Source organism: Pollachius pollachius (genome assembly GCF_949987615.1).
Source record: "Pollachius pollachius genome assembly, chromosome: 14".
Classification (NCBI taxonomy): Eukaryota; Metazoa; Chordata; class Actinopteri; order Gadiformes; family Gadidae; genus Pollachius; species Pollachius pollachius.
In genome coordinates, this window is record NC_136947.1 from 8,857,237 (window position 1) to 8,884,001 (window position 26,765).

At 47.3% G+C, this 26,765-nt stretch overlaps 1 protein-coding gene across 1 annotated transcript in view; it reads left to right on the plus strand.

Moving 5' to 3' along the window:
* cacna1eb (calcium channel, voltage-dependent, R type, alpha 1E subunit b) overlaps positions 1-26,765 on the plus strand; it is a gene marked incomplete at its 3' end in the record, with an annotated part of 53,832 nt that overhangs the window by 23,005 nt on the left and 4,062 nt on the right. Inside the window, exons 10-44 of the mRNA XM_079750581.1 lie at positions 1,217-1,270; positions 2,144-2,233; positions 2,912-3,121; positions 3,662-3,774; positions 4,627-4,739; positions 5,899-6,030; positions 6,724-6,793; positions 8,898-9,015; positions 9,479-9,546; positions 9,902-9,969; positions 12,091-12,702; positions 13,513-13,802; positions 14,077-14,221; positions 14,408-14,537; positions 15,032-15,091; positions 15,485-15,591; positions 16,130-16,141; positions 16,494-16,590; positions 17,035-17,195; positions 17,991-18,128; positions 18,570-18,771; positions 19,804-19,968; positions 21,103-21,213; positions 21,574-21,654; positions 21,740-21,859; positions 22,090-22,155; positions 22,464-22,555; positions 22,776-22,950; positions 23,048-23,175; positions 23,698-23,794; positions 24,359-24,464; positions 24,809-24,916; positions 25,548-25,648; positions 26,172-26,278; positions 26,603-26,702. Coding sequence (XP_079606707.1) covers positions 1,217-1,270; positions 2,144-2,233; positions 2,912-3,121; positions 3,662-3,774; positions 4,627-4,739; positions 5,899-6,030; positions 6,724-6,793; positions 8,898-9,015; positions 9,479-9,546; positions 9,902-9,969; positions 12,091-12,702; positions 13,513-13,802; positions 14,077-14,221; positions 14,408-14,537; positions 15,032-15,091; positions 15,485-15,591; positions 16,130-16,141; positions 16,494-16,590; positions 17,035-17,195; positions 17,991-18,128; positions 18,570-18,771; positions 19,804-19,968; positions 21,103-21,213; positions 21,574-21,654; positions 21,740-21,859; positions 22,090-22,155; positions 22,464-22,555; positions 22,776-22,950; positions 23,048-23,175; positions 23,698-23,794; positions 24,359-24,464; positions 24,809-24,916; positions 25,548-25,648; positions 26,172-26,278; positions 26,603-26,702 — 4,547 coding nt within the window. The remainder of the gene's footprint in view (positions 1-1,216; positions 1,271-2,143; positions 2,234-2,911; positions 3,122-3,661; positions 3,775-4,626; positions 4,740-5,898; positions 6,031-6,723; positions 6,794-8,897; positions 9,016-9,478; positions 9,547-9,901; positions 9,970-12,090; positions 12,703-13,512; positions 13,803-14,076; positions 14,222-14,407; positions 14,538-15,031; positions 15,092-15,484; positions 15,592-16,129; positions 16,142-16,493; positions 16,591-17,034; positions 17,196-17,990; positions 18,129-18,569; positions 18,772-19,803; positions 19,969-21,102; positions 21,214-21,573; positions 21,655-21,739; positions 21,860-22,089; positions 22,156-22,463; positions 22,556-22,775; positions 22,951-23,047; positions 23,176-23,697; positions 23,795-24,358; positions 24,465-24,808; positions 24,917-25,547; positions 25,649-26,171; positions 26,279-26,602; positions 26,703-26,765) is intronic.

Here is a 26,765-nt window from a genome sequence, read left to right on the forward strand (position 1 = left end):
TGGCCGGTATCATGGTCCACGGTGGCCTTCCTCTGAAGGCGGGCCGACCCCGGTTTAAAATGCAGTGAGCGGAGGACGGCTGTGTCGCACCAACAGGGTCTCCACATCAGCCAATAGGAATGCTCAGCTGTGCTTGCGATGGCAGTGCTGTCCAATGTGCTATTCATTGGCCTTTTTGGAGACTCTGGATGTCACCCGGCTCCACTATAGCAAACGACTCCTGCTATTGAGGAATGTAACAGACAGAAGAAGTCGAGGTATCTGTTGAGTTGGTGACTATTAGGTTGTTTGCTTCTCTGATATGCCAGTCCTCTGCTACTCTTCTTTAGGTATTGCTTTGGTGGAAAGCAGACAGCCATGAAGTTAAAGCTCTGCAGTGTTGCGTTGCACACACACAGCGTTGCAATGGCAATCTGGTGCTGTTAGTCTCCCACACAGGGAGAGGGTGAGGAAAGGGTGACATTGACTCACTGACTGAAATGGTGTGTGTGTGAGTTTGTGTCTGTCAGTGTGTTTCAGTGGGTGTTTGTGTGTATGTGAGTGTGTGTGTGTGTGTGTGTGTGTTGGTGTATGTGTGTGTCTGTGAGATAAATACACAGAATCCGCTGAATGCATTCCTCGTTTTGTGTGTCTGTTTATGTTTGTGTGGGTGTGTGTGTGTGTGTGTGTGTGTGTTTGTGTCTGTCAATGTGTTTCAGTGTGTATTTGTATGCGTGTGTGTGTGTGTGTTTGTGTATGTCAGTGTGTTTCAGCGTGTGTTCGTGTGTGTGTGTACGTGTGTGTGTGCGAGCGTGCGTGCACCTATGTGTGCGTGTATGTGCACACACAGTGCACGCCTATACATCGGATCATGTCGTGTCCATGTATGATAATAGGTGGGTGTGTGGGAGGAGGGGGGAAGGGAGGGGGGGGGGGGGGTCAAAGAGAAGAACAAAGCAGAGAACAGTAGAGAACAGCAGAGGAGAGGAGTTATTGAATGTATGCTATTATTCTTATTAGTCACACCGCGCTATAAGAGATCCGTCTCCAACCAAGGTCAGGCCCACCTTCTGTGAGAAAACGTAGCCCGCAGGCGCTCAGTGGGCTTCTTCTGTTTGGTGTCACAGACCACTTCAAATATGGTGAGCGCTTGTTTTCCGTGCACTGTGAACACCAGGTTCTATGGGATTTGTGAATAAGGCAGTTTTTTCCTTTTCTTAATTCTGTGACATTGCAGAGGAGGTGATGCTCGCAGAGGAGAATAAGAATTCGGGGAGATCAGCTTTGGATGGTAAGAGAGTCGACGTACGCAGGAGGAGTCTTTACGCAACACCCCCTCCCTCCCCTTCTACTTATTGTATGTTGCACGTCCTGGCACTTAATGTACACACTTATTGTCTGTCATACTTAGTTATTGTACTTAGCTGTGTAGCGTCTTATCCTAGCTATCTGAGTTGTCTACGGGGAATGGGTCAACCAAGTGATTGTGGAACTTGGTTCTATGAACATCCTTACAGTACTGAAAGCAATATATTCTTGTTTCTCTTTCTTCTGATAAATGTACTTATTGTAAGTCGCTTTGGATTAAAGCGTCTGCTAAATGCCGTTAATGGAAATGACACACACTGAGGGATCTGTGTGGTCTGAAGTACTGATGTACTGAAGTACTGATGGCTGCAGCATGTTGCTTGTTGCTTCACAATGTGCATGGTGTTTGAAATGTGGAGGAATCATGGCGATATTAAAGAACATTTCAAACATATCCTGCAAAATTGAGAGTCAGGTTTTGAACTGACTGATGGATGTGAAAACATAAGTACGATGTGTTTCTGCTGAGTCTTCCAAACCTCTTAAACGTTTTCCTAGTGGCAAGGACACAGTTGTTTCTTTAATTCTTAAATTGCAGCAGTGAGCAAATAAAGACAAGAACTAAACACTGTCTAATTATACCCGATACATATTGGCTCGTTAATAACTGACAAATGTGTTGTCTTGGTAACAAGAGGAGTTGAATGACTTGGCAGAAACTCTCCGCTGGCATACGGTCCCCTGGCTCCTGATTCAGAACATCGTCTCACTACTGAACTGGACTTGTCATCCTCTTTCTCTCCCTCCAGTGAATGTTAACAGTTAAAGCGTGAGCACATGTTTCTAATGTCTCCAGTGCTGAAGCGAGCCACCAGTAAGAAGACAGGTGCCCGCCGCGGACCCCCGGGAGAGGGGGGTGAGAAATTCGCAGACACGTCGACTGCGAGTAAGTGAACACGAATGTAACGCAGAACAGGTCTGTCTGTTAGGCTGACAAGTCGGCCTATTCTATACGGATGGGACCGCACTCCAACCCCCTGCTCCTCCAGTCCTTTCTCTGTCAGTCCTGCCTCCGACCTTATTATTTATGTGTGTACTGCAGAGTCGCTCACCAGCTTCCGCAAGAGACTCAAGGCTCGCTTGTTCAGAGTTCACCTGGACTCTGCATAGCCTCCTCCCCCCTCCTGACCCCCTTAGCCCCTTCTCCTCCCTTACTCTCTAATAACTCCCCTCTCACCATATTGGATGCTGTCCATCCTGGCACTTACCCTAGCTATCTTTGTTGTGTACGGGGAATGGGTTAACCTGGTGATTGATAGTGCTTGGCCCTTGGCTCTGAACATCCTTACTGTACCCACAGCGATAAATTGTTGTTCTTCCTTCTTCTGACAAATGTACTTATTGTAAGTCACTCTGACCCCGGATGAGCGGATGACGATGAGGATATTTGATTCCCCGCATCATTCCTGCATTTCCCCGGATAGATAGTTGCTTGGAGAGAGAGGATACCGGAGTAGCGATACCGGAGGGCCCAAGCAATCGGCCCGTTCCCAAACGGGGTGCGTTTTGACACCGCAATGTTTGACGAGCTGTACCCAACCGACGTCCTCCTCCTCCCTCTCAGGCATGTCCCGCTCCAGGGTGAACTACCGCAGCGGGCGGCGCGGCCCGGCCGCCTACCTGCGGCGCCAGGAGCGCATGTTCCGCATCTCCATCCGCCGCATGGTGAAGACGGACTCCTTCTACTGGATCGTGCTCAGCCTGGTGGCCCTCAACACCTTCTGCGTGGCCATCGTCCACCACAACCAGCCCGACTGGCTCTCAATCTTCCTCTGTGGGTCTCCTCCTCCTCCTTCTTGTAGCCCCCACCGCTGTGACTGGTGGGACAGGGGGTTTAGATACACACACACACACACACACACACACACACATCGGGCCGCCCATGCTGAGGGTGTATGCACACATGCAGACTATGACCACACGTAAACACACACACAAACACATGCATGCATGCATGCCCACACTAACGCAGGCATGCACGCACGCGCGCACGCACGCACACGCGCACACGCGCACGCACGCACAAATGCATACGGACACGCATGCACATAGTCATGCATGCACATAGACAGGTAAACCCCCATGTAGATATGCACACAGAGCTACACACACTCAAACACATGAATAAAATAATTCAAACCTTCTACTATCTATCACACTCCCAACATTTAAGCCCAATAGCTCACTCCAGCGTATGACCCAAGTTTAGCAGAGCAGTTCACACCCTTACATTGTCATGGCTGATGTTACCATTGCGCCTGAGTACCGCTAACAGTGGACCGGAGGTGATTTGTACTCTCTCTCTCCTCCCCAGACTATGCAGAGTTTGTGTTCCTGGGGCTGTTCCTGGCGGAGATGTTCCTGAAGATGTACGGCCTCGGGTTCCGCCTCTACTTCCACTCCTCCTTCAACCGCTTCGACTGTGGGGTGAGCTCCCCCAGGACTCGGCCCTGGAGCTCTGTGACTCCCGGGACTTCCCTCTTCATGTTCTATGCATTCAAACCTAGAGCCTAGCTCGTGTGGTGAGACGGCGACGCAGTTCAGATCAGACCCCTTTGGGGAGATGCTTAAAAAAGCTAGAATTATGAATTATATCAATAGCGTGTTTTATTTACAGCACTTTCAAGGTGCACAAAGACACATACACAGACATTTTAAGAAAAATATAAATGGCAAATGAATTTTAAATAGAGGTAGGATCTATGTATACAGACACGAAACCGTGTGTACGTACATAAACGTACTCATACAACAGCTGCTGCCTGTGCTGTGTGGTAGGTGATTCATTTCACAAAGAGGTAGGAAATATGCAGAAACACGCATATGTACCTGTGCATACGTACAAATACTTACGCATACAACAGCTGCTGCCCGTGCTGTGTGATTGCAGGTGATTCATTTTAAAAAGAGGCAAGATAAAATGCAAAAATAAATCTTAAAAAAATAAATAAATATATAAAATTAAAAAAGAGGCAAGTTGTACACCGAGAAACACATACGTAACCGTGTATACGTACACATTCATAAGCTGCCGCCCTTGCTGTGGGGAAGGTGATTCATTCTAAATAGAGTTCCCATTACAATATATACACATACACACATCTTTACCTGTGTATAGGTACATATAAGTTCACACAAATAAGCTGCTGCCCGTGCTGTGGCTGCAGGTGACTCATTTCAAACAGAGGTTGGTCCTATAGAGATACACACACACACGTACCTGTGTATGCGTACATATACGTACACATTCATAAGCTGCTGCCCTCGCTGTGGCTGCAGGTGATCGTGGGCAGTATCTTCGAGGTGGTGTGGGGATTCTTCCGGCCCGGGATGTCGTTCGGGATCAGCGTGCTCAGGGCCCTTCGTCTGCTCCGGATATTCAAGATCACCAAGTACGTAGAGGAAACCGTCAGTGTATACCCCTGCCTGTTCCCAGCGGCCTTATTGGACCTGGGCTTCACCACCACGGTGTTGAAATGATAATGATCTGGAGAAGGGGGGTCTGTGTGAGGGTTAGGTCTCTCACCCCTCAACCCTCAACCCTCCCTGCTCATCCATGTTCACGTGTCCCCTGGAAAAGGATTCAATGTTCACGTCGAATGACGTTGTTTTGTGAATTAGAGGACGTATCTTTGGGATTTATATTCACAGTTGCTATCAATAGTGTAAGGTATGCCGTGTAAACACTCACACAGCAGGACATCATGCTTTGTGAGTATCATTTTAATCATTTCATGATTTCCGTGACATTATATTAGCTGGATATCGGGTTTCTCTCAGTTAGAATAAGGTAACATTAACTAACTAGTCAAAAAAAACTTTTTGATGTTGTCCCTATGGGGTATTTGACAAATTGTCAAATACCCCATAGGGACAACATCAAAATTCTAGATTTGACCACAACATATTTGAATATACTGTATATCCCAATTTGGAGAAAAGTGCCAAATGACAAAGTATATATAGCCGTAATACTCAATGAATATCATACTCGATCATCATTGCAGTTCCTAGTAGTCATGCCATCTATGTTTGTAAAACATGGTGTGGTACGGTGGAAGGAGCTACCTGCCTACGTCAGGACCGCAGAGTCGCTCACCTGATCAACTTAATGTATGCACTTCGTATGTCGCACTAGGCTCTTCTACCACCACTGCATAGACCCTCTGTATATATTATTTATTTTCATTTTATTTTTTGTTGCGCTGCCTTGTTCTGTGTGTGCTTTAACACTGTAAAGCGACCTTGAGTATGAGAAAGGCCGCTATGTAAAATAAACATATTATTATATTTTTATTATAACTTAGTTAAAGTACTTAGTTGCACAGCATCTTATCCTAGCTATCTTTGTTGGCTACGGGGGAATGGGTTAATCAAGCCCTTGTTAGTGCTTGGCATTTGGTTCTATGAACATCCTTACTGTACCGACTTCTGATAAATGTACTTTCGATTAAAGCGTCTGCTAAATTCCCACAATATAAATGTAAATGTAGTCATGCAATCTATGTTTGTAAAAACTTTTATTTTAAGTTTTGCGGGGTGTCTTTCCAGATACTGGGCGTCTCTCAGGAACCTGGTGGTGTCCCTGATGAGCTCCATGAAGTCCATCATCAGCCTGCTGTTCCTGCTCTTCCTCTTCGTGGTGGTGTTCGCCCTGCTGGGCATGCAGCTCTTCGGGGGCAGGTAGGTGGTGGGTTGCGCCTCACCGCACCGTCACCTTCGCCACGCCACGGAGACGACCGCGCTGTTTTGCATATCATATGAATAAACCCGATAAGTCTTGTGTTGTGTCCGCCCGGCGGCGGTGATTAGCGATGAGCTGATTGCCTCTCGGTGTATTTTAAGCCGCATATCTGAACACAAGTCATGGTTTATTTATTTTTTAAGCGGTTGCGGAACAATGGTTCCTCCTAAGGCGTCTGTCTTTGATGAAGGGGGTGGAGAAGTGACACGTCTGGGTATAAATAGCTCTGCATACTGCTCTTCCCCCTGATACTCTCACGTTTCCGTTGGTCTGCTCTCTCTCTCTCTCTCTCTCTCTCTTTCTCTCGCTCTTGCTAATTTTCTCTCTCTCTATCTTTATCTCTCTCTCTCTCTCTCTCTGTTTCTCACACTTGCTAATTTTCTCTCTCTCTATCTCTCTCTCTCTCTGTCTGTCTGTCTCTCTCTCCCTCTCTTCCCCCCACCCCTCTCTCTCTCTCTCTCGTTCTCTCGCTCTTGCTCATTCTCTCTCTCTTACTCCTACTCTATCTCTCTCTCTCTCTCTCTCTCTGTCTCTCTCTCTCTCCCTCTCTTCCCCCCCAACCCTCTCTCTCTCTCTGTCTCGCTCTCTCTCTCTCCTCCCCCTCCTTCACTCTCTCTCTCTCTCCCCTCCAGGTTCATCTTTGAGGATTACACTCCCACCAACTTTGACACGTTTCCAGCTTCCATCATGACAGTGTTTCAGGTTTGGCTCCCACACGGAACCCCCCCCCCCCCTGCCCTTCCTCTTCGTCTTCCTCCTCTTTCTCGTCCATGACACATTGTACCCTGGGAGATTTTCTTATTTTTTTACACTCTGGGCATAGATTAAACAACACTCGCTTGCACGCCAGCTCTCCCACCCCCCGTCCCCTTCCCCTCTCCTCTCCTCCCTCCATCCTCCCACACATCCTCGTGCACACACAGATATGTGTGCCGATCAGAAACGGGCGTGACATGAATCAATCCAGGGCCCTTGAGATCGACCAGAATAAACATCCTATCAGGGCAAGAGTCAGCTGCAGGGTATAAGAGAGAGTATGATTAGAATGGAGGATATTTGAGTGGTTCACTCTGCATGCTGCTTCACTTTCGGGCTTTTTTCAGTGCTGAAAAGTCCATTTTAACGGTTAATGGTTGGTGCGAAATCCCTCGCTTAGTTTGGTTTACTTGTTTGCCCAGCAGTTTTTTGTAAAAACAAGTTTGAGTGTTGAAAAGGTGGTTGGGGTATTTGTCTATTTTGTTATTACTTTCCATCATGGGTGACCTCGACTTTGACTTTGCACCGCCAAATTTGATTTACAAGGCTACACCAATACTCGGCTGATTGTTAAATCCTATGTGACATCTTCTTTATAAATGTGCCTCAATGATACCAAATTTCTGGGGACTTTTGCGTGGTTCAAATTCTTAAAAGTGATCCATTAGCAGGGTTTCCCTCAGCTGAAACAGAGAGCTCCTCTCTGTCTGCTTACGCACGCTATTCACATCCGATTAGGACAAAACATGAATGAAATCACCTGACCGTTTCACAGATGCAGATCAGTCTGGAACCTCTGTTATAAACCGGCATCGACCAAAATGTCTCTAGACGCAATTAGCTAGAACCTACAACCAATCAGAGCCACTAGACACGTTACACATCAGCGGAAGCCATCCTGGTTGTTTTCCTCTGTACAGTCATAGTGTTAAATCATGGTAAATATACCGTCCGAAACTGTCTGAAGGGGAGGGGGGGCCAGACGCATATGCAAGAGCAAATAAAACACAAGCTCATAGATTCGTCTGGTTCAGAGGCTACATAGAGAGAGTTTGACTGAGTACAAATCAAAAAGACATGAATGGTGTGTTTCAGTGAAAATGCATTACTGAGATCAGGCGGAGAGAATTGTTTCCACCAGCACGAGTGGTATGATATGATAGGTCAGCTGCCGGGGATACAGTACGCATTTGACTTTTTTAAATCATCTCTTATGATTTCAAAATGCTAGCCAAACTGTATGCGTCTTTCTTTCCAGAGGTTGTGTATCCTTCTAGACTCACAGCATAGAACTTTCGACAAGAAGATGATTGGATAGGGCCACTGCTGTTACACAAAGGGTTATATATATAACCAACAAACAATGACATTGTATTCAAAGCAAAACATAACACAGCAAACTGCAGACAGAAGATCCCCCCCCCAACTCCCACAACAAAAAGTTGTGTAACGTATAGGCCTTTCCTTCTCTGAGCCAAGAAATGCCGCGGTATCCCTTGTTTGGCATCCTCATCCTCCCAGTGGAATACCCTCCTGTTACACACAACGCAGAACTTCCCCAACATGACAATTCAACTGTTAAAGACACCGCCGACTAAATTCCATCGAACATTCAAACCGTCGAAGATTCAATGTCCCCCCTTACTTTCTTTTGTTCTCTTGAAAAGGTGTAAAGGTGCGATTGGCGTCATCACTAGGGGATGACGCGGGTTGATTGGTAACTGGAAGGTTGCTAGTTCGATTCCCGGCTCACGCTAGTGTGAGTGTCGAGGTGTCCCTGAGCAAGACACCTCACCCTAACTGCTCCCGACGAGCTGGCTGTCGCCCAGCGCGGTTGACTCGGCCGTCGGTGTGTGAATGTGTGAATGAACACATTCACACAAAAGTTCAGTGATTTTTCAAAATATGAAAACAAAATGTAATGTTGCAGGCAAACGTCCTAATTATTGCGTTCACGGAGTAAGTCGCTTTGGATAAAAGCGTCAGCAACATTCTCCTAAATGTTAAATCTGTTGAAGTAACGGTGTGGTGTCTCATGGATTGGTTCCAGATCCTGACGGGCGAGGACTGGAACGAGGTGATGTACAACGGGATCCGATCCCAGGGGGGCGTGCAGTATGGGATGTGGTCCTCCATCTACTTCATCGTGCTGACTCTGTTTGGAAACTGTATCCTTCCCCCCCCATTGCCGTCCACGTTCTACTGTTGAGCTACCAATGCCCGTAGTACATTCCCGTAAAAAGTCAGTTCTGTGCGTCTCAGGCATAATGTTTTTCTTAGCTAGCAATTCTGGTTGATTTTGGCAGAAATAGGTCGTAAAGCTATCTCTGTTGTATACAGGGAATGGTTTAACTTTGCGATTGTATGTGCTTGGCACTTGGTTCTATGAACATCCATACTGTGCCGCCAGCGATATATTGTTGTTTCTCTTTCTTCTGAAAAATGTATTTATTGTAAGTCACTTTGGATTAAAGCGTCTCCTGAATGCCCTAAATGTATATAAATCAAACTACTGATATAAATCCTCGTCCCGATCGGGGACTGGTCAAGGAGTTCTTACACATTTGTGGTACAAATGTACTTCCAGTAAACACAAAAGTGCTCTGGGATTTCCTTAACTCCTGAAAACAGATACACTGCTCAACGTGTTCTTGGCCATCGCCGTTGACAACCTGGCCAATGCACAGGAGCTAACCAAGGTACTTTCTGTATAGTATCTATTACCTCCATTTTATCACCACATCTGGCTAAAGCACAGACGCTAACCAAGGTACTTTCTGTATAGTATCTATTACCTCCATTTTGTCACCACATCTGGCTAAAGCACAGATGCTAACCAAGGTACTTTCTGTATAGTATCTATTACCTCCATTTTGTCACCAGATCTGGCTAAAGCACAGACGCTAACCAAGGTACTTTCTGTATAGTATCTATTCCCTCCATTTTGTCACCGCCATTTAGGAGATAATTGGTTACGATATGATCCACCTGCGCTGTTGTTCGCATAACGACTGAAACATACTAATAATTGATATATCGGTGTGTCTTTGTCAGGATGAGGAGGAGGAGGAGGCGTTCTTCAACAGAAGATATGCTCGGAGCGGAGAGGGCTTGTTGTCTGAGTAAGTCGTCTGCGAGCATCTTGATCCATGGACCGACGGCCGTTCACACAAGCAGTCCAGTGACTAACACTTTTTGTAATACTAACAAATTAAAATCACCCCCTTGGAAGACGGACAAACGATTTGAATGTTGAACATTCACCACAGAATGACAAAACAAATGGATATGATTCTCTGGGTCTGTGTGGGTTGATGCTGACACTGTGGCGATAAGAAATGTTGATCTTTACCAGGATTTGAGCGATGAGCAGGGCTTCCATTGTAGCAGCTTTAGACATAGTGATAGAGATTATTCCACAGAGGTGTATGTGTGTGTGTGTGTGTGTGTGTGTGTGTGTGTGTGTGTGTGTGTGTGTGTGTGTGTGTGTGTGTGTGTGTGTGTGTGTGTGTGTGTGTGTGTGTGTGTGTGTGTGTGTGTGTGCGTGCGTGTGTGTGAGAGAGAGTCTGTGAGAAAGTGTGTGGGTGGATGGGTGGGTGTTACATTTAATGCAACAGTTGGAAGTGTTCCACAGAATCTATAGTAACATGGCAAATTGAACAGATAAAAAGGGAAGATACTGTCAGACTAATTTGGAAGTGAATGTGGTTGTGTGCACGTTGCTTCAGCGATATTAGGACAACTCCTGATCTAATTGTGGAAGCCAATCATGTAGGGATAGCAAAATTGGGTCGGCATCTTTGACGTGATTTGCCACAAGCTAAATAGTTCACTTCACTGTTCCAAAAATAAACCAGAGTGCAAATGTCTCCTTATCTTAGACAAATGTAGGTAAACACGTCTTAATGTGTCCCAGAAGGTAAACGTTACAAAGCGCTTTTGTCTCTCAGGACCACACAGACCTTATCCACTGTCAGGTTTTGCCACTTCTTGTCTTAGAGTGTAAGTCCTTGAAAATGATTGCCCTTCATCTAGTCACTGAACCATTACATACTAAAGCAGTTTCTGCTAATAGTGGAACCTAAAGTCAAATAAAATACTGTTTTACTGTGTCACATTGTGTGATTATAATGGTGGCCATTAGATTGAAATGTTACCTTGACTCTGTAGCTTTTGACGCTAACTGTATCATTTGTTTGTTACATATTTGAATGTCCTGTTTGTGCCACAACCATCACAGAGCATATTCGGACCCGTTTTTGCAGTGAATTTCTGCTTCAATCATCTTGTCTTGTTATTCTATGCCTGTTTATGTGACACTGACCAAAAGGTTTATAGTTGTAAAATATAGTCCTTGTTTAGTAAATGGTAAATGGTGGAGGTATCATTGGGACTTCTATTCACTGTTGCTACTCAATAGTTTAAGATATGCTGTGTAAATACTCACGCAGCAGGATGAAGTATTGAAACAATCATTTCACGATTTCAGTGACGTTATATTAGCTAGATATTGTGTTATTCTCTTTCTGTCTTGGAATAACGTACCGTTAACTAAGATCCAAACATTTTTGTTCCTATGGGGATCTTTACAACCAAAGAAGTTAACTGGGGGTAACCATACCCTCAGTTTGCTAGATTTGAGGATCTTTACAACTATCTTTTTAATAGATGTAATTACAACTATTTACAGTTGAATCAACGTATGCGTTATGTATTTTGGACAGTGTCACAACAAGTGTTCTGTGTATGTGGGAAAACACTAATGTCTTGTTTTCAAACGATCATTCATTGATTACATGGACCACCACAGAGTCTGAACACCAGTAAGTATCGCTGACTGCCTCTCCGTCACTCAGAATTCCTCTCTTGAGTTTCCCTGATGGATTAAAAGTAATCCCTTGCTAGATTTTCTCTAATTTATTCCTGCACTTTCCCCTTATGTGCTTGTGGTTTTCGTTATTTACTGCCCTACTGGTTTTTTTTGTGTTTGTGAATGAACATTTGAACAAATTATTTATGCATTTTTCTCATTCGTTAAATTATTATATACCTCATTATACTTTCTATTCCTTTAAGTTATCAATGGAAAATACATAATTCTGGAAACAATGATTTTGATCGTTTGTCAGTTGTTGTTTTTTAAACGCTATCCCATAATGCCAAAGAGTCTGCGTGTCACTAACACTACAAAGCGTTTGGCCCCTGGCTGGCCCCTAGTGACCCCTGTATGCTCTGCCTCTCAGGGGGAGAAGACGGCCCTACCTCTACAGGAAGAGGGCCATCCACCGGGGCCGACCCGCCTTCCCGGAGGAGCCTGAGGCCGCGGCGGCGGAAGAGGAGCCCCTGCCCACCGCCGGCCCCTTCCCAAACCGCCGCAACCGCCGCAGGAAGGTGCACATGTCCGTCTGGGAGCAGCGCGCCAACCAGCTCCGCAAACGCCGTCAGATCGCCTCCCGCGAGGAGCTGTTCGGCAACCCCCCTGAGGACGCCGCTGAGACCCCCACCAGCGGCCACCACGTGCCGGCGCTGTCCCCCGAGGCCAGCCCCGCCCACCAGCCCGAGTCGCCCATGTCCGTGGGCATGCCCCTCCCGGAGCCCCCCATGTCGGTGGTCATCCCCATGCCCGAGCCCCCGGACTCGGAGCCTCCGCCGGGGGCCGACGACCGGGCGGGCGGGGGCCACCACCGAGCTGCCGGTGGGGGCCGGCACCGGGTGGCTCGCAAGTTCAGGGCCGGGCCGGGGCCGGAGGACGGAGGGGCGCGGCACCGGCGGCACCGCCACCGCGAGGCGCGGCCCGAGGCCAAGAGCCTGGACTTCGGCCACGCGGCGCCGGAGGGGGGCGGCGGAAGGATCCGGCGAGCCATCAGCCACGACAGGAAGGCCCTGGACGAGAGGGAGGAGAAGGAGGAGAAGGAGGAGAAGGAGGACCAAGGAGAGAGGGGGGAGAAGGAGGAGAAGGAGGAGAAGGAGGAGCGGGAGGAGCGGGAGGAGCGAGCGGAGCGGAGGGAGAGCGCGGGGGCGGAGGAAGGAGCGACCATGGACGACGGGAGCGGAGTCGACCCCAACTCCGAGGTCAACAGCGATCACAGGTATGTCCCACCTTGACTGTAGCGCGATAGCATTTGCATTCGTGTCTACATTGAGGGAATTTAGCAGACGCTTTTATCCAAAGCGACTTACAATAAGTACATTTGTCATAAGAAAGAGAAACATCAATATATCGCCGTCGGTACAGTAAGTGCCAAGGTCTAACGATCGCTGGTTAACCCATTCCTCGTATGCAACAAAAATAGGTATGATAAGATCCTACACGATGCCAAGGACCATCTTTAAGTGCCAGGACGTACAACATACAATACGTGCGTACATTAAATACTAGGACGTAAACATACCATAAGTGCGTACATTAAGTGCCAGGACATAAGCATACAATAAGTGCGTACATTAAGTGCCAGGACATAAACATACAATAAGTGCGTACATTAAGTGCCAGGACATAAACATACCATAAGTGCGTACATTAAGTGCCAGGACATAAACATACAATAAGTGCGTAAGAGGGGTGTGGGGGGGGTAATGGCTGAGGCTATGCAGAGTGCGGGTGAACTCTGAACACCCTGATAATGTATCATATCGTTCCCAAACCTTTCCCGGACGGTTTCTAGACTCAGTTTGCCCGGCGCGGACTTCCCCGAGCCCCCCCAGTGCGAGCCGGCCCCCCTGGAGCCAGCGGGCTCCGTGGCCCTGATGGAGAGCAGCTTGCCCGACGAGGGGGGGGCCGCCGGCCACGGCCCCCCGGCGGAGGAGGCTGCGGCGGCGGGCGAGGTCGTTGAAGGCACAGCGACCGACCGCAAGAGCCACCGCGCCTCTCTGAAGGCCGACAGGTCCAACGCCGAGGGGGGCGTGGTCATCGAGATGTGCCGACAGCCGCTGCTGGAGCGCGCCCCCGTCCCAGGTAGGGGGGTCCCCGACACTTCACATCAGCCTCCCTCTGCCATTTTCAGCCTGGCCATTGCTTTGGGCGTCACCGTACTCATGTCTTTTGAATATTACTAAGTGCGAGGCCGGCTCTGACATCTCCCAGCAGGGCGCCATGCTGGCGGCCGTCGCTGTTGAACAAACAAACGACGGCGATGACTCCCGCGGTGCAGCCAGACCTCGTTAGCATCGTTAGTAGTCATCGGTGTGAAACTCAGAACCTTGTTCTTTTTGTGATCGAACGTTTCTAGCGAAAAGCAAAGAGACTGACCCGCTCACGTCCGAAACGGACAGAGACGAGGAGTCAGAGGAGGAGGAGGAGGAGGAGGAGGAGGAGGCGGTGCCGCCGCAGCCTGCCGCGCCAGGCAGCATGTTCCTCTTCAAGTCCACCAACCCGTAAGACGAAAAGCACACGAGGGACTGTTGTCAACCGCCGTGGCGGTGTCTCGCTGACACGTGTATGCCGATTGCAGTTCGCAAACTTTGCCTTTTTATGAAACACTAGCTGTGTGGCTGCGTGGTCGTGTGGCTTTGTGTGTGACGGTTCGACCCCCAGTGTGACGAATGTTCCTGTGCTCCCAGTATCCGAAGGATCTGCCACTATGTGGTGACCCTGCGCTACTTTGAGATGACCATCCTCCTGGTCATCGTGGCCAGTAGCATTGCCCTGGCGGCCGAGGACCCCGTGTGCGCCAACTCCGACAGGAACAAGGTGGGGGCCAGTGGAAACGCTCAGGAACGTTTTTGAGAACGGAACGTTTTTGAGAATGATCCGTTCTGCGCCCATATGGTGCGGAGCATCCATAAGCTAGGGACCCGGTTGCTAGAAGACCAATATTATGGAGTGTCAAACGCAGATAAAAATAGCTTTTGTTCTATAAAAATGTATTTTTTTTAACCAATAGTAATACAAGGATTTGTCATAATTTGGTTTGATCAAATTCGGCTCCCATTTTACCGAGTACAACTTTTACCAAGCTCTAGACGCACTTTTGCCAACCTTAGAATAAACAGCTGAGAGTGTACCGCTTCATTTGGGACACTGGATGTTTCCCATGGCCTGTACGTTGATGGATAATCTGCACAGGAAACATCAGCTTCTAGAGTCTCTACACAAATTGTAGACTTTAAACACATCTCATCCATTCATTGGATAAAATAAAATGTTTCCATTAAAAACGTTGTCCTCTGATTTCCACCCTGCAGGTTCTCCGGTACTTTGACTACGTCTTCACCGGCGTGTTCACCTTTGAGATGATCATCAAGGTGGGTCCAAGTCATCCCCCCATCTCCCTGTCTCTCAATTCAGAGCTACTCTGGTAAAGAAACCGTTCCTCCCATTGTGTCGAGTTCTAACCAGTTCTGTGGGCGGCAGAAGCTCAGGTGGTAGAGCAGGTGGACTGGTAACCGGAAGGTTACTAGTTCGATCCCCGGCTCCTCCTAGCTGAGCCTAGAGTGTCGAGGTGTCCCTGAGCAAGGCACCTCAACCTGACTGCTCCCGATGAGCTGGCTGTCGCCCTGTGTGGTTGACTCCGCTGTTGATGTGTGAATGAATGGTTGTATGTCACTTTGGATAAGAGCGTCAGCAAGATCACCTAAAGGAAAAATGTTCTAACACTGTTCGCCGTCGTGTCTCTGCCCACTCGGCCCAACCTTCAGATGATCGACCAAGGCCTCATCCTTCACGATGGCTCCTACTTCAGAGACCTGTGGAACATCCTGGACTTCATTGTGGTGGTGGGGGCGCTGATTGCCTTCGCTCTGACGTGAGTCACCACGACGACGCTCCCGTCCGCCCCCCCGCTCTTGCCGATGACTAACGTCCAAACCCGTTGACTCACTCGATGCGTACAGCGTACAGCTTAGATCGGACACCGACGACAGTGTCGTTCAGCGGGTGCCATGACGATACGCATGCGTTTACATCTCTGCACACCACTTACCGAGGACACCCCTCCGCTATCTGACACGAGGAATGCATGGTTAACAACAAGCATGCAAACAGAAAACCGTTAGCACTCTTAGCTTGACCTTGCTTGAGACAACCCTAACCCAATCCTAAACTAACCCTAATTGGCCCTAACCCTGACCCTCACATGGTTCACACGATGCATGCACGCTATGCGTTCGCTTCTCCTACTGCACAGATCCGCCTTGTGTCATTGTTTCCTCTTCTTGTAGGACAATGTATGTGTTTTTATCTCTGTTGTGATGATAGCTGTAGACCTCTCTGAGTGTGTCTCTCTCTTTATGCCTCAATGTCTCTGTTGTTCCTGTGGATATTTTCACTGTTGGGCCCTCCAGGAATGTGATGGGGTAAAGCAGACATTTGACACACCTCTCTCTTGTAAACCTCTCGTTTTATTTGTTAACACTCATGCTTGTCTTGTTTGTCGATTTACATTTTGTCTTGGTCGGTGTGTGGTTCTGTGATTTTTTGGTCTCTCTTTATCTTTAAGCAATCAGTCCTTTTGTTCAGTATGTTCAGAAAATAACTTGTTTTCTGTTCAGTCAAAAAAAGATGTATTTTCTAAATGTGTGTGAGTCTACGTTTTTTATTTTTTTATTTTTTGTAATTGCACCAATTGATGTAATTAATGTATTCTCGCTGGACCTGATTGATGGACCTTCCTAATTATGAACCGTTGTGCGTGGGCGACGTCCGCAGGAACAACAAAGGACGCGACATCAAGACCATCAAGTCCCTCCGAGTGCTGCGGGTCCTGAGGCCCCTCAAAACCATCAAGAGGCTCCCCAAACTCAAGGTACCGTCTCACAAACCCACACCATTCATATCATTTCTCAATCGCAACCCCACGTGTGCATACATGCTTAGCATCATTTCGTTAGCCTATCATATTTTGGCCAAATTGTGGTATCTAACCTTACTCTACTCTCCTGACGCTGCTGATTCACTGCGCCTCATTGGGTATATCATTAGCCAATCAGAGTGCTTTTTACATTCCATAATCACTATCTGCCTAAGTCATCTATTTGACCTAGGTATTTTTGATGCAAAATACAAAATTAACCTTAAACTATGACAGAGGCAATTATGCTATGAGGCTAACGTTTCGTGGGAATCCAACTAATCCAACATTACAATCAGCTTCTCAAACCAGTAAGCTTATGATGTCATCAGGATTGTCCTTTTCTGATGTTGGACTGTTTTTGAATACTGTCCCTGCTGTGGCCCCCCCACAACCCAGGCGGTGTTCGACTGCGTGGTCACGTCGCTGAAGAACGTCCTCAACATCCTCATCGTGTACCAGCTCTTCATGTTCATCTTCGCCGTCATCGCCGTGCAGCTCTTCAAGGGGAAGTTCTTCTACTGCAACGACAGCTCCATGAACACGGAGAAACAGTGCCAGTGAGTGTTGCCGACCCCCTGCCCACACCCCCCGCCCAAACCCACCCACACGTTCGCCTACCTTCAGATCTCGTGCGCGGGGTGTTCTGTTGGAGCAGCACACCACCAAAAAACAAGATGAATGTGTGGTGGTGTGAAGATTCAACCAACTGCAGTATGTTTTTTTTATATTCGGTCAGTAATTAACTGGTGAGGTGGAGGTTCTCTGGCGCTGAAAGTAATGTTAACTCAATAGTCACGCTGTGTTTTATGTTCGCTTTGAATGTAAAGTGCGGGCTGTGCCACTGTTTTAAGAAAGAGATGGAATTGCAAGTGATCATTGGATACCGTAGGTATATTGTCCTCCAATCCGATCCTGACTTCCGCTTTTTACATAGAGGAAAAACATATCTGTCATCCCTCAGCAGACCGTCCCATAGACTGGGAACGCGACAGAGATCGGCTCAAATAGTTTCCTGGGGGTACCCCGGTGGCTCACCGTGTAGAGCTCGTACCATCGTGGCTCAGTCCTGACCGCAGCGACCCGGGTTTGAATCCTGCCCTCCGTGGTCCTTTGCTGCATGGTCTCCCCTTTCTCTCCCATACCTTCCTATCTATCTCACTCTATAATAAAGCATAAAAATGCAAAAAAAAAAAACATGTTCTGAAAGAGACAGAAATCTCTCAAATCCCTCGGGTTTGAACCTTCATGGGAACTACTGCTGGGTCTTTCTCTTTTACCTAAGCTGTGAATGAATATAGAAACAATTAGCCCGTGGTGGTGGTGGCGGCGACGTCTGTGTCTGTTCCCTACAGAGGCTACTACATTGACTACAGCAGAGACAAGAAGGAGGTCAAGAGGAGGGAGTGGAAGAGACACGAGTTCCACTACGACAACGTGTGCTGGGCTCTGCTCACGCTGTTCACCGTCTCCACCGGAGAGGGCTGGCCTCAGTGAGTCCCCCCCATCCTTCCTTCCTTCCCTCAGACAGTAGTTACAGGAGGTGGACGTAGATTACAGCTGGGATTCACGCTGGCCCTCAGAGACGGGCAAAGAGAAGTCAAGGTTTGGAGGAAGGCTTTAGGGGGGCCTGGAGAGAGTGTGTGTGTGTGTGTGTGTGGTGTTAGCGAAGGTAAGGATGAGCATGTCCGCTCTCAAAACTTTGTAAAAGCTTAGTCTATGGATCGAGATTAAGGCAGGTTGTAATTTTCCCCATGTATTTAACCCTAATTTTCATAATAAAGTTAAATTAACGTTTTATGTTATTTCTATGTTATGTATTTTACAATACAAAGATATTAAACGCTAAATGACTTATTAAAACAGTGAAGCCACCACCAAATGCCTGATTCACACACAAGCCTCCGTTCCCATGGCTACCTCTCGCCCCCCAGAGTCCTCCAACACTCCACGGACGTGACGGAGGAGAACATGGGTCCGAGCCGCGGCAACCGCATGGAGATGTCCGTGTTCTACGTGGTCTACTTTGTGGTCTTCCCCTTCTTCTTCGTCAACATCTTCGTGGCCCTGATCATCATCACCTTCCAGGAGCAGGGAGACAAGATGATCCAGGAGTGCACTCTGGAGAAGAACGAGGTATACATCATCATCTGAATAACAATCCTCATATTCAGAATAATAATCCTCATAATCTGAATCCTAATCATCCTAGTCGTCGTTAGAATCATCATGTTCTTCGGAATAATCATCATCAAAATCAGCGCTTTTCTGGACACTCAAACACACTTTACAACGATACTACACGAATGAGAAAATGTAACAAAATATAAATTAAAGGTTACATCAAAACATTTAAAAGCAAACATATTAAGGGGTTAAAGAGGGACAGAGAGTGGAGGACAGTGAGATGTTAAAAGCAGTTTTAAAACGGGTATGTTTTGAGTGATCTTTTGAAAGAGAGGAGCCGTCACTCCGTTCCTTTTGAAACCTGATCTCCACAACCGCTTCCTACACTATGTACCATGAAGTACGTCATTAGTCCTGCTGACAGCCTCTGCAGAGCACTAATTAAACCTACTTTAAGTATTATTTTAATTTAAAACATTACTAATTGTCCTTACAATGCCTTGTACAACATTCATTTTTTCCAATTGTGTCTGAGCAAATCAAGTCACACTGTTGAATCACTTTGGAGATGAAAATTGGACTAATTGGAGAAAATAGAAAAATACATTATTGTGCAACGGTAGGTTTATGTCAAGAGAAAAAAATAAAAAAGCTGTTAAATGGTAAATGGACTGCATTTATCCAGCGCTTTTCTAACCAGTGGCCACTTAAAGCACATTAGAACAATCACCCATTCATGCACAAATTCACACACCGACGGCGGAGTCAACCACGCAAGGCAACAGTCAGGATGAGGCGTCTTGATCAGTGACACCTCGACACTCAGCTAGGAGGAGCCGGGGATCGAACTAGCAGCCTTCTGGTCGTCCGCAAATCTGCTCTACCTCCTGAGCCACATGCCACACGCCTTCAATAAATGTAACCAACTACTTGATTAATGGGGGCGGCACCAATGACAGCTTAAACCCGGTCCAAACCCCAAGTAGTACCCCTTTTCACCTCATCCTGCATCACCGACTCAACACCCTTCTCGTTCCTCAGCGGGCCTGCATCGACTTTGCCATGAGCGCCAAGCCCATGACGCGCTACATGCCCCAGAACCGGCAGACGGTGCAGTACCGTCTGTGGCACTTTGTGGCCTCGCCCTCCTTCGAGTACACCGTGCTGGTGATGATCGCCCTCAACACCGTGGTGCTCATGATGAAGGTACTGTAGATCACGGGTTCCCAACCTCTTTTGTTCCAAGGACCGGCATATTCATAAAAAAATGTGGAGGACCGTTAGTCACTTTAAATCTCTTTATATTAAGATGCATCATTTTCAAACAAACGATGTGGCTGTTTTTCAAGATGGTTTATTTGTCATATTAACAACAATTAAAGCAGCAATGAAATGCCTCAGTCTCAGGCTCCCTTCAGTAATGCAATAACATGAAATAATACAATTAACACAAAAGTAGTGCAAACACAAAAAAAAAAATTCTGCTTTTTCTGGAAATATTTCAAGGCCCGGTTCTAAAAGGTTCATGGCCCAGCTATGGTCTCTGGACTGGGGGTTGGGAATCACTGCTGTAGATCTCTCAAACACAAAACACCATGTGTGCGTGTCGGTTGTATCACTGCTCAGACAATCTGGGCATGTATGTGTATATATATATATATATATATATATATATATATATATATATATATATATACATACATACATGGCTACACACCACAAATACAAATACTTATTAATGCCTGGGAAGCTGTTTTTAACGTGTTGTTAAGAACGTGTGAGAAACGGAGGAGAGAGGTGCGTGTGTGGCCCCGTTGTGTTGCCCCGTGTGTTTGCAGGTGGCCCCAGTTGTATTAATAGGGCTCCAGCTTCTGTTGTAAGAGAGAACACACAGCGTCTCGTCTAGAGATGATCCGATACCATTTTTTTCTTCCTGATCGATTCATGAACTTTAGTATCAGCGGATTCCGAGTATATTCCGATACAGCCTCTAGCATTGTGACTACTAACAGCAGTTGTCCTTATTGAAGCGTTCTTATGATGTCATTAATGTACAGTCGGTTCATTTACTGTCGACAAAAGATTATTTCGGAACTATTTTGTATGCTTCTAGATAAGCTTCAGTTTTTCCGACTTAGTAGTAGTTCAAACGCCCGCAGGTCTTCGTGTTTGTGAAGTTGTCTGCATGTGTAGTAAATTAGTCACGTGATGGTATCGGATTGGCGCATAGACTTGCGTACCCGCCGATACTGCATTTTAGGCAGTAAGGGAGGAATTTCTGATACGTGTATCGGTATCAGAATGTCACCAGCCTCATCCTGTCTGCCTGTGTTCCTCCAGTACCACTCGGCACCAGCGGCTTACGACACGGTGCTGAAGCACCTCAACTCGGCCTTCACCGTGCTCTTCTCCATGGAGTGCATGCTCAAGATCATGGCCTTTGGCATCGTGGTAAGACCTGGTTAAGCTGCACTTCAATTCAATTGAGTTCAATTTAATTCTGTCAATTTAATTCACTTTGATTTAATTGATTTGAATGAAATTCAATGAAATCTGGTTAAATTCAATGGTTTTGAAGTTTGTTGCTTTCACTTTGATTTCATTCGATTCAACAGATGTTAATGAAATTCAAGTAATTAGATTAATTAATTGCAAAAACTGCATAACACTGCAGACACACATACACACACACACACACACACACACACACACACATCGGATCTCAAACATACCGACACACAGAATCGGGAACAATACGACACAATGCGATGCAAATACCAACCCCGGTACTTTTTCCGTCTACCTTTCCAGAACTACTTCAGAGACACGTGGAACATCTTCGACTTCATCACGGTGCTTGGCAGCATCACGGAGATCATCGTGGACCTGCAGGTACCACGGGTTGCCAAACCTTTACTACGCTAGCCTTGTTTCTAATTATATATTAATACATGTTTTTATACATGGTCATTGGCAGTCGCTGAACTCCATCAACATGAGCTTCCTGAAGCTCTTCAGAGCCGCCAGACTCATCAAGCTGCTGAGGCAGGGCTACACCATCCGGATCCTTCTGTGGACCTTCGTGCAGTCCTTCAAGGTCCGTGGACATTGCTTCTAACCACTCACATGTAGCTGTTGGGATTAACAATAACAACCCAGTGACAGCCACAGAAGAATTCAACCAATGCAATAACCAATGTTTCAAGGTGTTTTTTTGTATGTAATTTTGCTTTATCTGCTTTAGCTGATTTTTTTTTTATAAATGCATAACCCTGATTTTACTGACAACATCAATGTGCTGTTCATCCCCTCCCTCTCTCCCAACAGGCCCTCCCGTACGTGTGTCTCCTCATCGCCATGCTCTTCTTCATATACGCCATCATCGGAATGCAGGTATTTCCCAGCTACTAATGACGTCACGTCGTCACGGTCGTAATACTGAAGAGTGGAGGTGCACGACTAGGTCGAAGCGTCTGCCCACCCAGACGCTTCGACCTAGTCGTGCAGCTGTTTTGGTTTTGCATCGGGTTTTAGTGAGCGGACCAATCACAGCCCTTGCTGATGGTCCGCAAGGACGTAATGGGTCTGTAAACCCTCCTGCGTTGCTTTGACGTGGAACCATAACTAAGCCTTAACTTTCTGTAGCGTAAGATAAACGAACAAAGCCTTTCAAAACGCTGAAACCCCCCGCCTACCTCCAGGTGTTTGGGAACATCAAGTTGAATGACGAGAGCCACATCAACCAGCACAACAACTTCAAGACCTTCTTCAGCGCGCTCATGCTCCTCTTCAGGTAAACACATGCCCTTCTGATGTATTTAGATATAATGTCTTGATTGGCCTATTTGTCTATCTTTCAGTCCATGTCTATGAGTCCTTTAGTGAAGTTCTTTGAACCAAAGCGGTGTGAACCACGATAAGGATAATGTGTTTAATTGAGAGTAAAGTGACTGACCCCGGCTGCCCTGTTCGCCACCCCCCTCTAACCCTTACCCTAACCCCCCCCTCTCCAGGAGCGCGACCGGGGAGTCGTGGCAGGAGATCATGCTCTCCTGTCTGGGGGGTCAGGAGTGCGAGCCGGACCCCTCCATCGCCCCCATGACCATGTCCCCGGACCACCTGGGGGGCTGCGGCACAGAGTTTGCCTACTGCTACTTTGTCTCCTTTATCTTCTTCAGCTCCTTCCTGGTGAGCGTTCTCCGATCTACGACCTCCTCCGACAGAGCCCCGTTAGAGTCGTTCTGTTGGGGGAGCGGCTTGTTGATGTGTGCGATGTTCCCTGTAGATGCTGAACCTCTTTGTGGCCGTGATCATGGATAACTTTGAGTACCTGACACGGGACTCTTCCATCCTTGGACCCCATCATCTGGATGAGTTTGTTCGTATCTGGGGAGAGTTCGACCGCTCGGCGTGGTAAGGACTTATGATCTTCTGTGATGTACTGGACACTGATGGGTTTCACATTGGTCATTTTGGTAAATCTGGTCATTTTAGTCATTTTGTTCATTTTGGTCAATTTGGTCATTTTAGTAATTTCGCTCTTTTATTCATTTTAGTCGTTTTGCTAATTTGATAATTTTAGTCCTTTTTCGTCATTTTGGTAATTTTGGAATTGACAGTCTAAAATACTTGCCATAATGGCCTTTCCCACTCATAGAACAGCTGACTTTATCAGTTGACAAGACTCTAAATATGTTAAAAGAGAAGGTCGGTGGAGTTGGGGTCCAGGTGTCACCAGAACTGACCAACAGAGGGCAGTCTCTGTAGCACACTGCAGACTGTTTAGAGGGGATCAGGCTGGCAGGGATATGGGTATTTTGGTTTAACAGAGAATTAACGACCATCCTTACACTGATCCCCGCCTTCTAAATTAGTTAATTCCTCCATACCTGTCCTCCCCTGTGTCACACTGTCCTCCACGTTTTAATCTCCCAGCGGCCGCATCCACTACACGGCGATGTACGAGATGTTGACTCACATGTCGCCCCCGCTGGGTCTGGGGAAGAAATGCCCTGCCAAGATCGCCTACAAGGTAACCACCTCCCTGACTACAGCAGGAGTGACGGCTGAAATGAAAAGCATGAGTAAGAGTAACCTCTCCCGTCAATGTTATGCCATTTTTATTTAGATTTACATTTACATTGAGGGCATTTATCAGACGCTTTTTTTTAAAACTGACAAAGTTACAAAAAGTACATTGTCAGAAGAAAAACAAAAAACAATATATCGCTGTCGCTACAGTATTCACCGTATACAACAAAGATAGCTAGGATAAGATGCTACACCATGCCACGTAAGTACTATTTTTAAGTGCACGGATGTTCAACATACAATAAGTGTGTACATTAAATGCCAGGACGTACTACTTACAATAAGTGCATAAGTGTGGAAGGGGTGTTGGGGGGGGGGGGGGGGGGGCATGCAGAGTTTAGGTGAACTCCGAACAAGTGAGTCTCAGATAGATAACACATTAATAAGCAGGTATGGCTCATTAATGGCTTCTTGCCCCGGGATGCCCTCAAGTAGACTGTGGGCCTCGTGGCTGAGACACCCTTCCCACTCGACCCTTTCCCCTCCTCGTCTCTGTCCCTCTCAGAGGCTGGTGCTGATGAACATGCCCGTCGATGAGGACATGAGTGTCCACTTCACGTCCACGCTGATGTCTCTCATACGCACCGCCCTGGACATCAAGATCGCCAGAGGTCTGTGTCTGCGTATAGCTACCTCTTCTGTTGACAACGGCGGCATGTGGCTCAGGAGGTAGAGCGGGTTGGCTGGTAACCGGAACATTGCTAGTTCTATCCCCGGCTCCTCCAAGCTGAGTGTCCAGGTGTCTCTGAGCAAGGCACCTCGCCCTAACTGCTCTCGACGAGCTGGCTGTCTAATTGCGGGGTTGACTCTGCCGTCGGTGTTTGAATGTGTGCGCTCTATAAATGCATTCAATGTACCCTGACTGTCGATTTCGATACCGTAGCCTCTATGAGATGAGAGGATGAGTGTAGCTAGGAGTTCACGTCGTGTTAACGGGTGAATGTGTGGCTTGCAGGGGGCGAGGATCGCATCGGCCTGGACTCTGAGCTCCAGAAGGAGATCAGTGTGATCTGGCCCTATCTGCCCCAGAAGACCCTGGACCTGCTGGTGCCCATCAACAAAGGTCTGATTGACGGTTATTGGCGTAGTCAAGCTGCTGTGGGTACGATTCCAGAGTTGCAAATTAAGAGAACAGATGATGGTCGAAGAGGGTCAGACTTTGAAACCTAACAATCAAATAAATGTCCCCTCCCTCAATGCTCTCCTCCTTCCCTACTTTACATTTACATTCAGGGCATTTAGCAGACGCTTTATCAGGCAAGTACATTTGTCAGAAGAAAGATCAACAACAATATATCGCTGTCGGTACAGTAAGGATGTTCATAGAAACAAGTGCCAAGCACTAGCAATCGCTAGGTTAACCCATTCCCCATACACAACAGAGATAGCTGGGATAAGATGCTGCACAACTAAGTGGAGGGGGGCTATGCAGAGTTTAGGTGAACTACTTTACTCCACCGTTAAGACTTGTTGCATTTCAGGCCACTGTGATTGACAGGCAAGCTGGCTTCCCCTAACCAATCAGGGAAGAGATCAACTGGGCGGTGTCTCTCTGTGTATGTCCGTTTGTCTGTCTTTGATGTCCTTTTTTTTACCTGTGTGGGTGCTTTTCCTGGTCTCTGTATTGGGAATCGGTTTCTGTTATATTCTCATATCTGTTCTTGTTCAAATTTTTTTATCCGATCGTCTCATAGACACCGACATGACAGTAGGCAAGATCTACGCCTCCATGATGATCATGGACTACTTCAAGTCGAACAAAGCCAAGAAGCTCCGACAACAGCTAGAAGCACAGGTGAGCGTTCGAAACACAGCCGGAACAGGAGGTATCCACACCAACACAAGGATAAAGAGAAGGTTCTTTCACTCTCTTTGTTTGAGAGTGAGGCTCCAGAACAACGTCCATTGTGTTGAATGAAGGCAGAAGACCAAACTTACCTCCTACAGTCGCTCCTCCACCCTTTAAAGGGGCGGCATGTGGCTCAGGAGGTACAGCGGGTTGGCTGGTAACCGAGTGTCGAGGTATCCCGGAGTGAGACGCCTCAGCCTCACTGCTTCCGGCGAGTTGGCTGTCGCCCTGCGTGGTGTCAACGCCGTCGGTGTGTGAATGTGTGCATGAATGGGTAAATGTTTGTTAAGCGTTTTGAGGAGACACTGGTTAGAAAAAACGCTGTACAAACGCTGTCCGTTTACCATTTAATGTGTCGCAATGATGTTTCTCACGATCCCTTTACCTACTTACGGTATGCAGTATGGCTGGAAGATTTTAAGATGGGAAGCAAACGATTTGAGCTCGAGTGTTGTTTTGTGTTGTACAGAAGAGCAGCTTGATGTTCAAGCAACTGGACGCTTCCACTCTGCCTGAAGACATCCTCTCCAATAGCGAGCCACTCACCTTGATGGGACACAGCGCTGGCTCCGCCCTGTGAGTCTGGGTGTGTGTGTGTGTGTGTGTGTGTGTGTGTGTGTGTGTGCGTGTGCATTTGTGTGTGTGTGTGTGTGTGCCTGTTTGTCTGTGTTAGAGTGTGTGCATATGTGCCTGTGAGTGCATGAGTGTGTGTGAGTGCGTGTGATTGCACATGTGCGTGTATATGTGTGCGTGTGTACATATGTGTGTGTGTGTGTGTGTGTTTGTGTGTGTGTGTGTGTGTGTGTGTGTCTTACGCATGTCTTACGTGTGTGTGTATGAGCACAACACCATAAGCCAGTCCATCTGACCACTTTATCCCCCTCCTCTGTCCCGCTCTAGGACCAGGGGAGGCTTCCTGGCTCTGAGTCCCATCTCACCACAGGAGCTGTTTCTACCTCCCGTGAGCTCCGACGCTGACTCCAGCCAGCACCAATCCATGGTGAGGACAGCCAGCCTGGACACCCCGAGCCGAGCCACACTATGCCTCGCACCACCATGCATC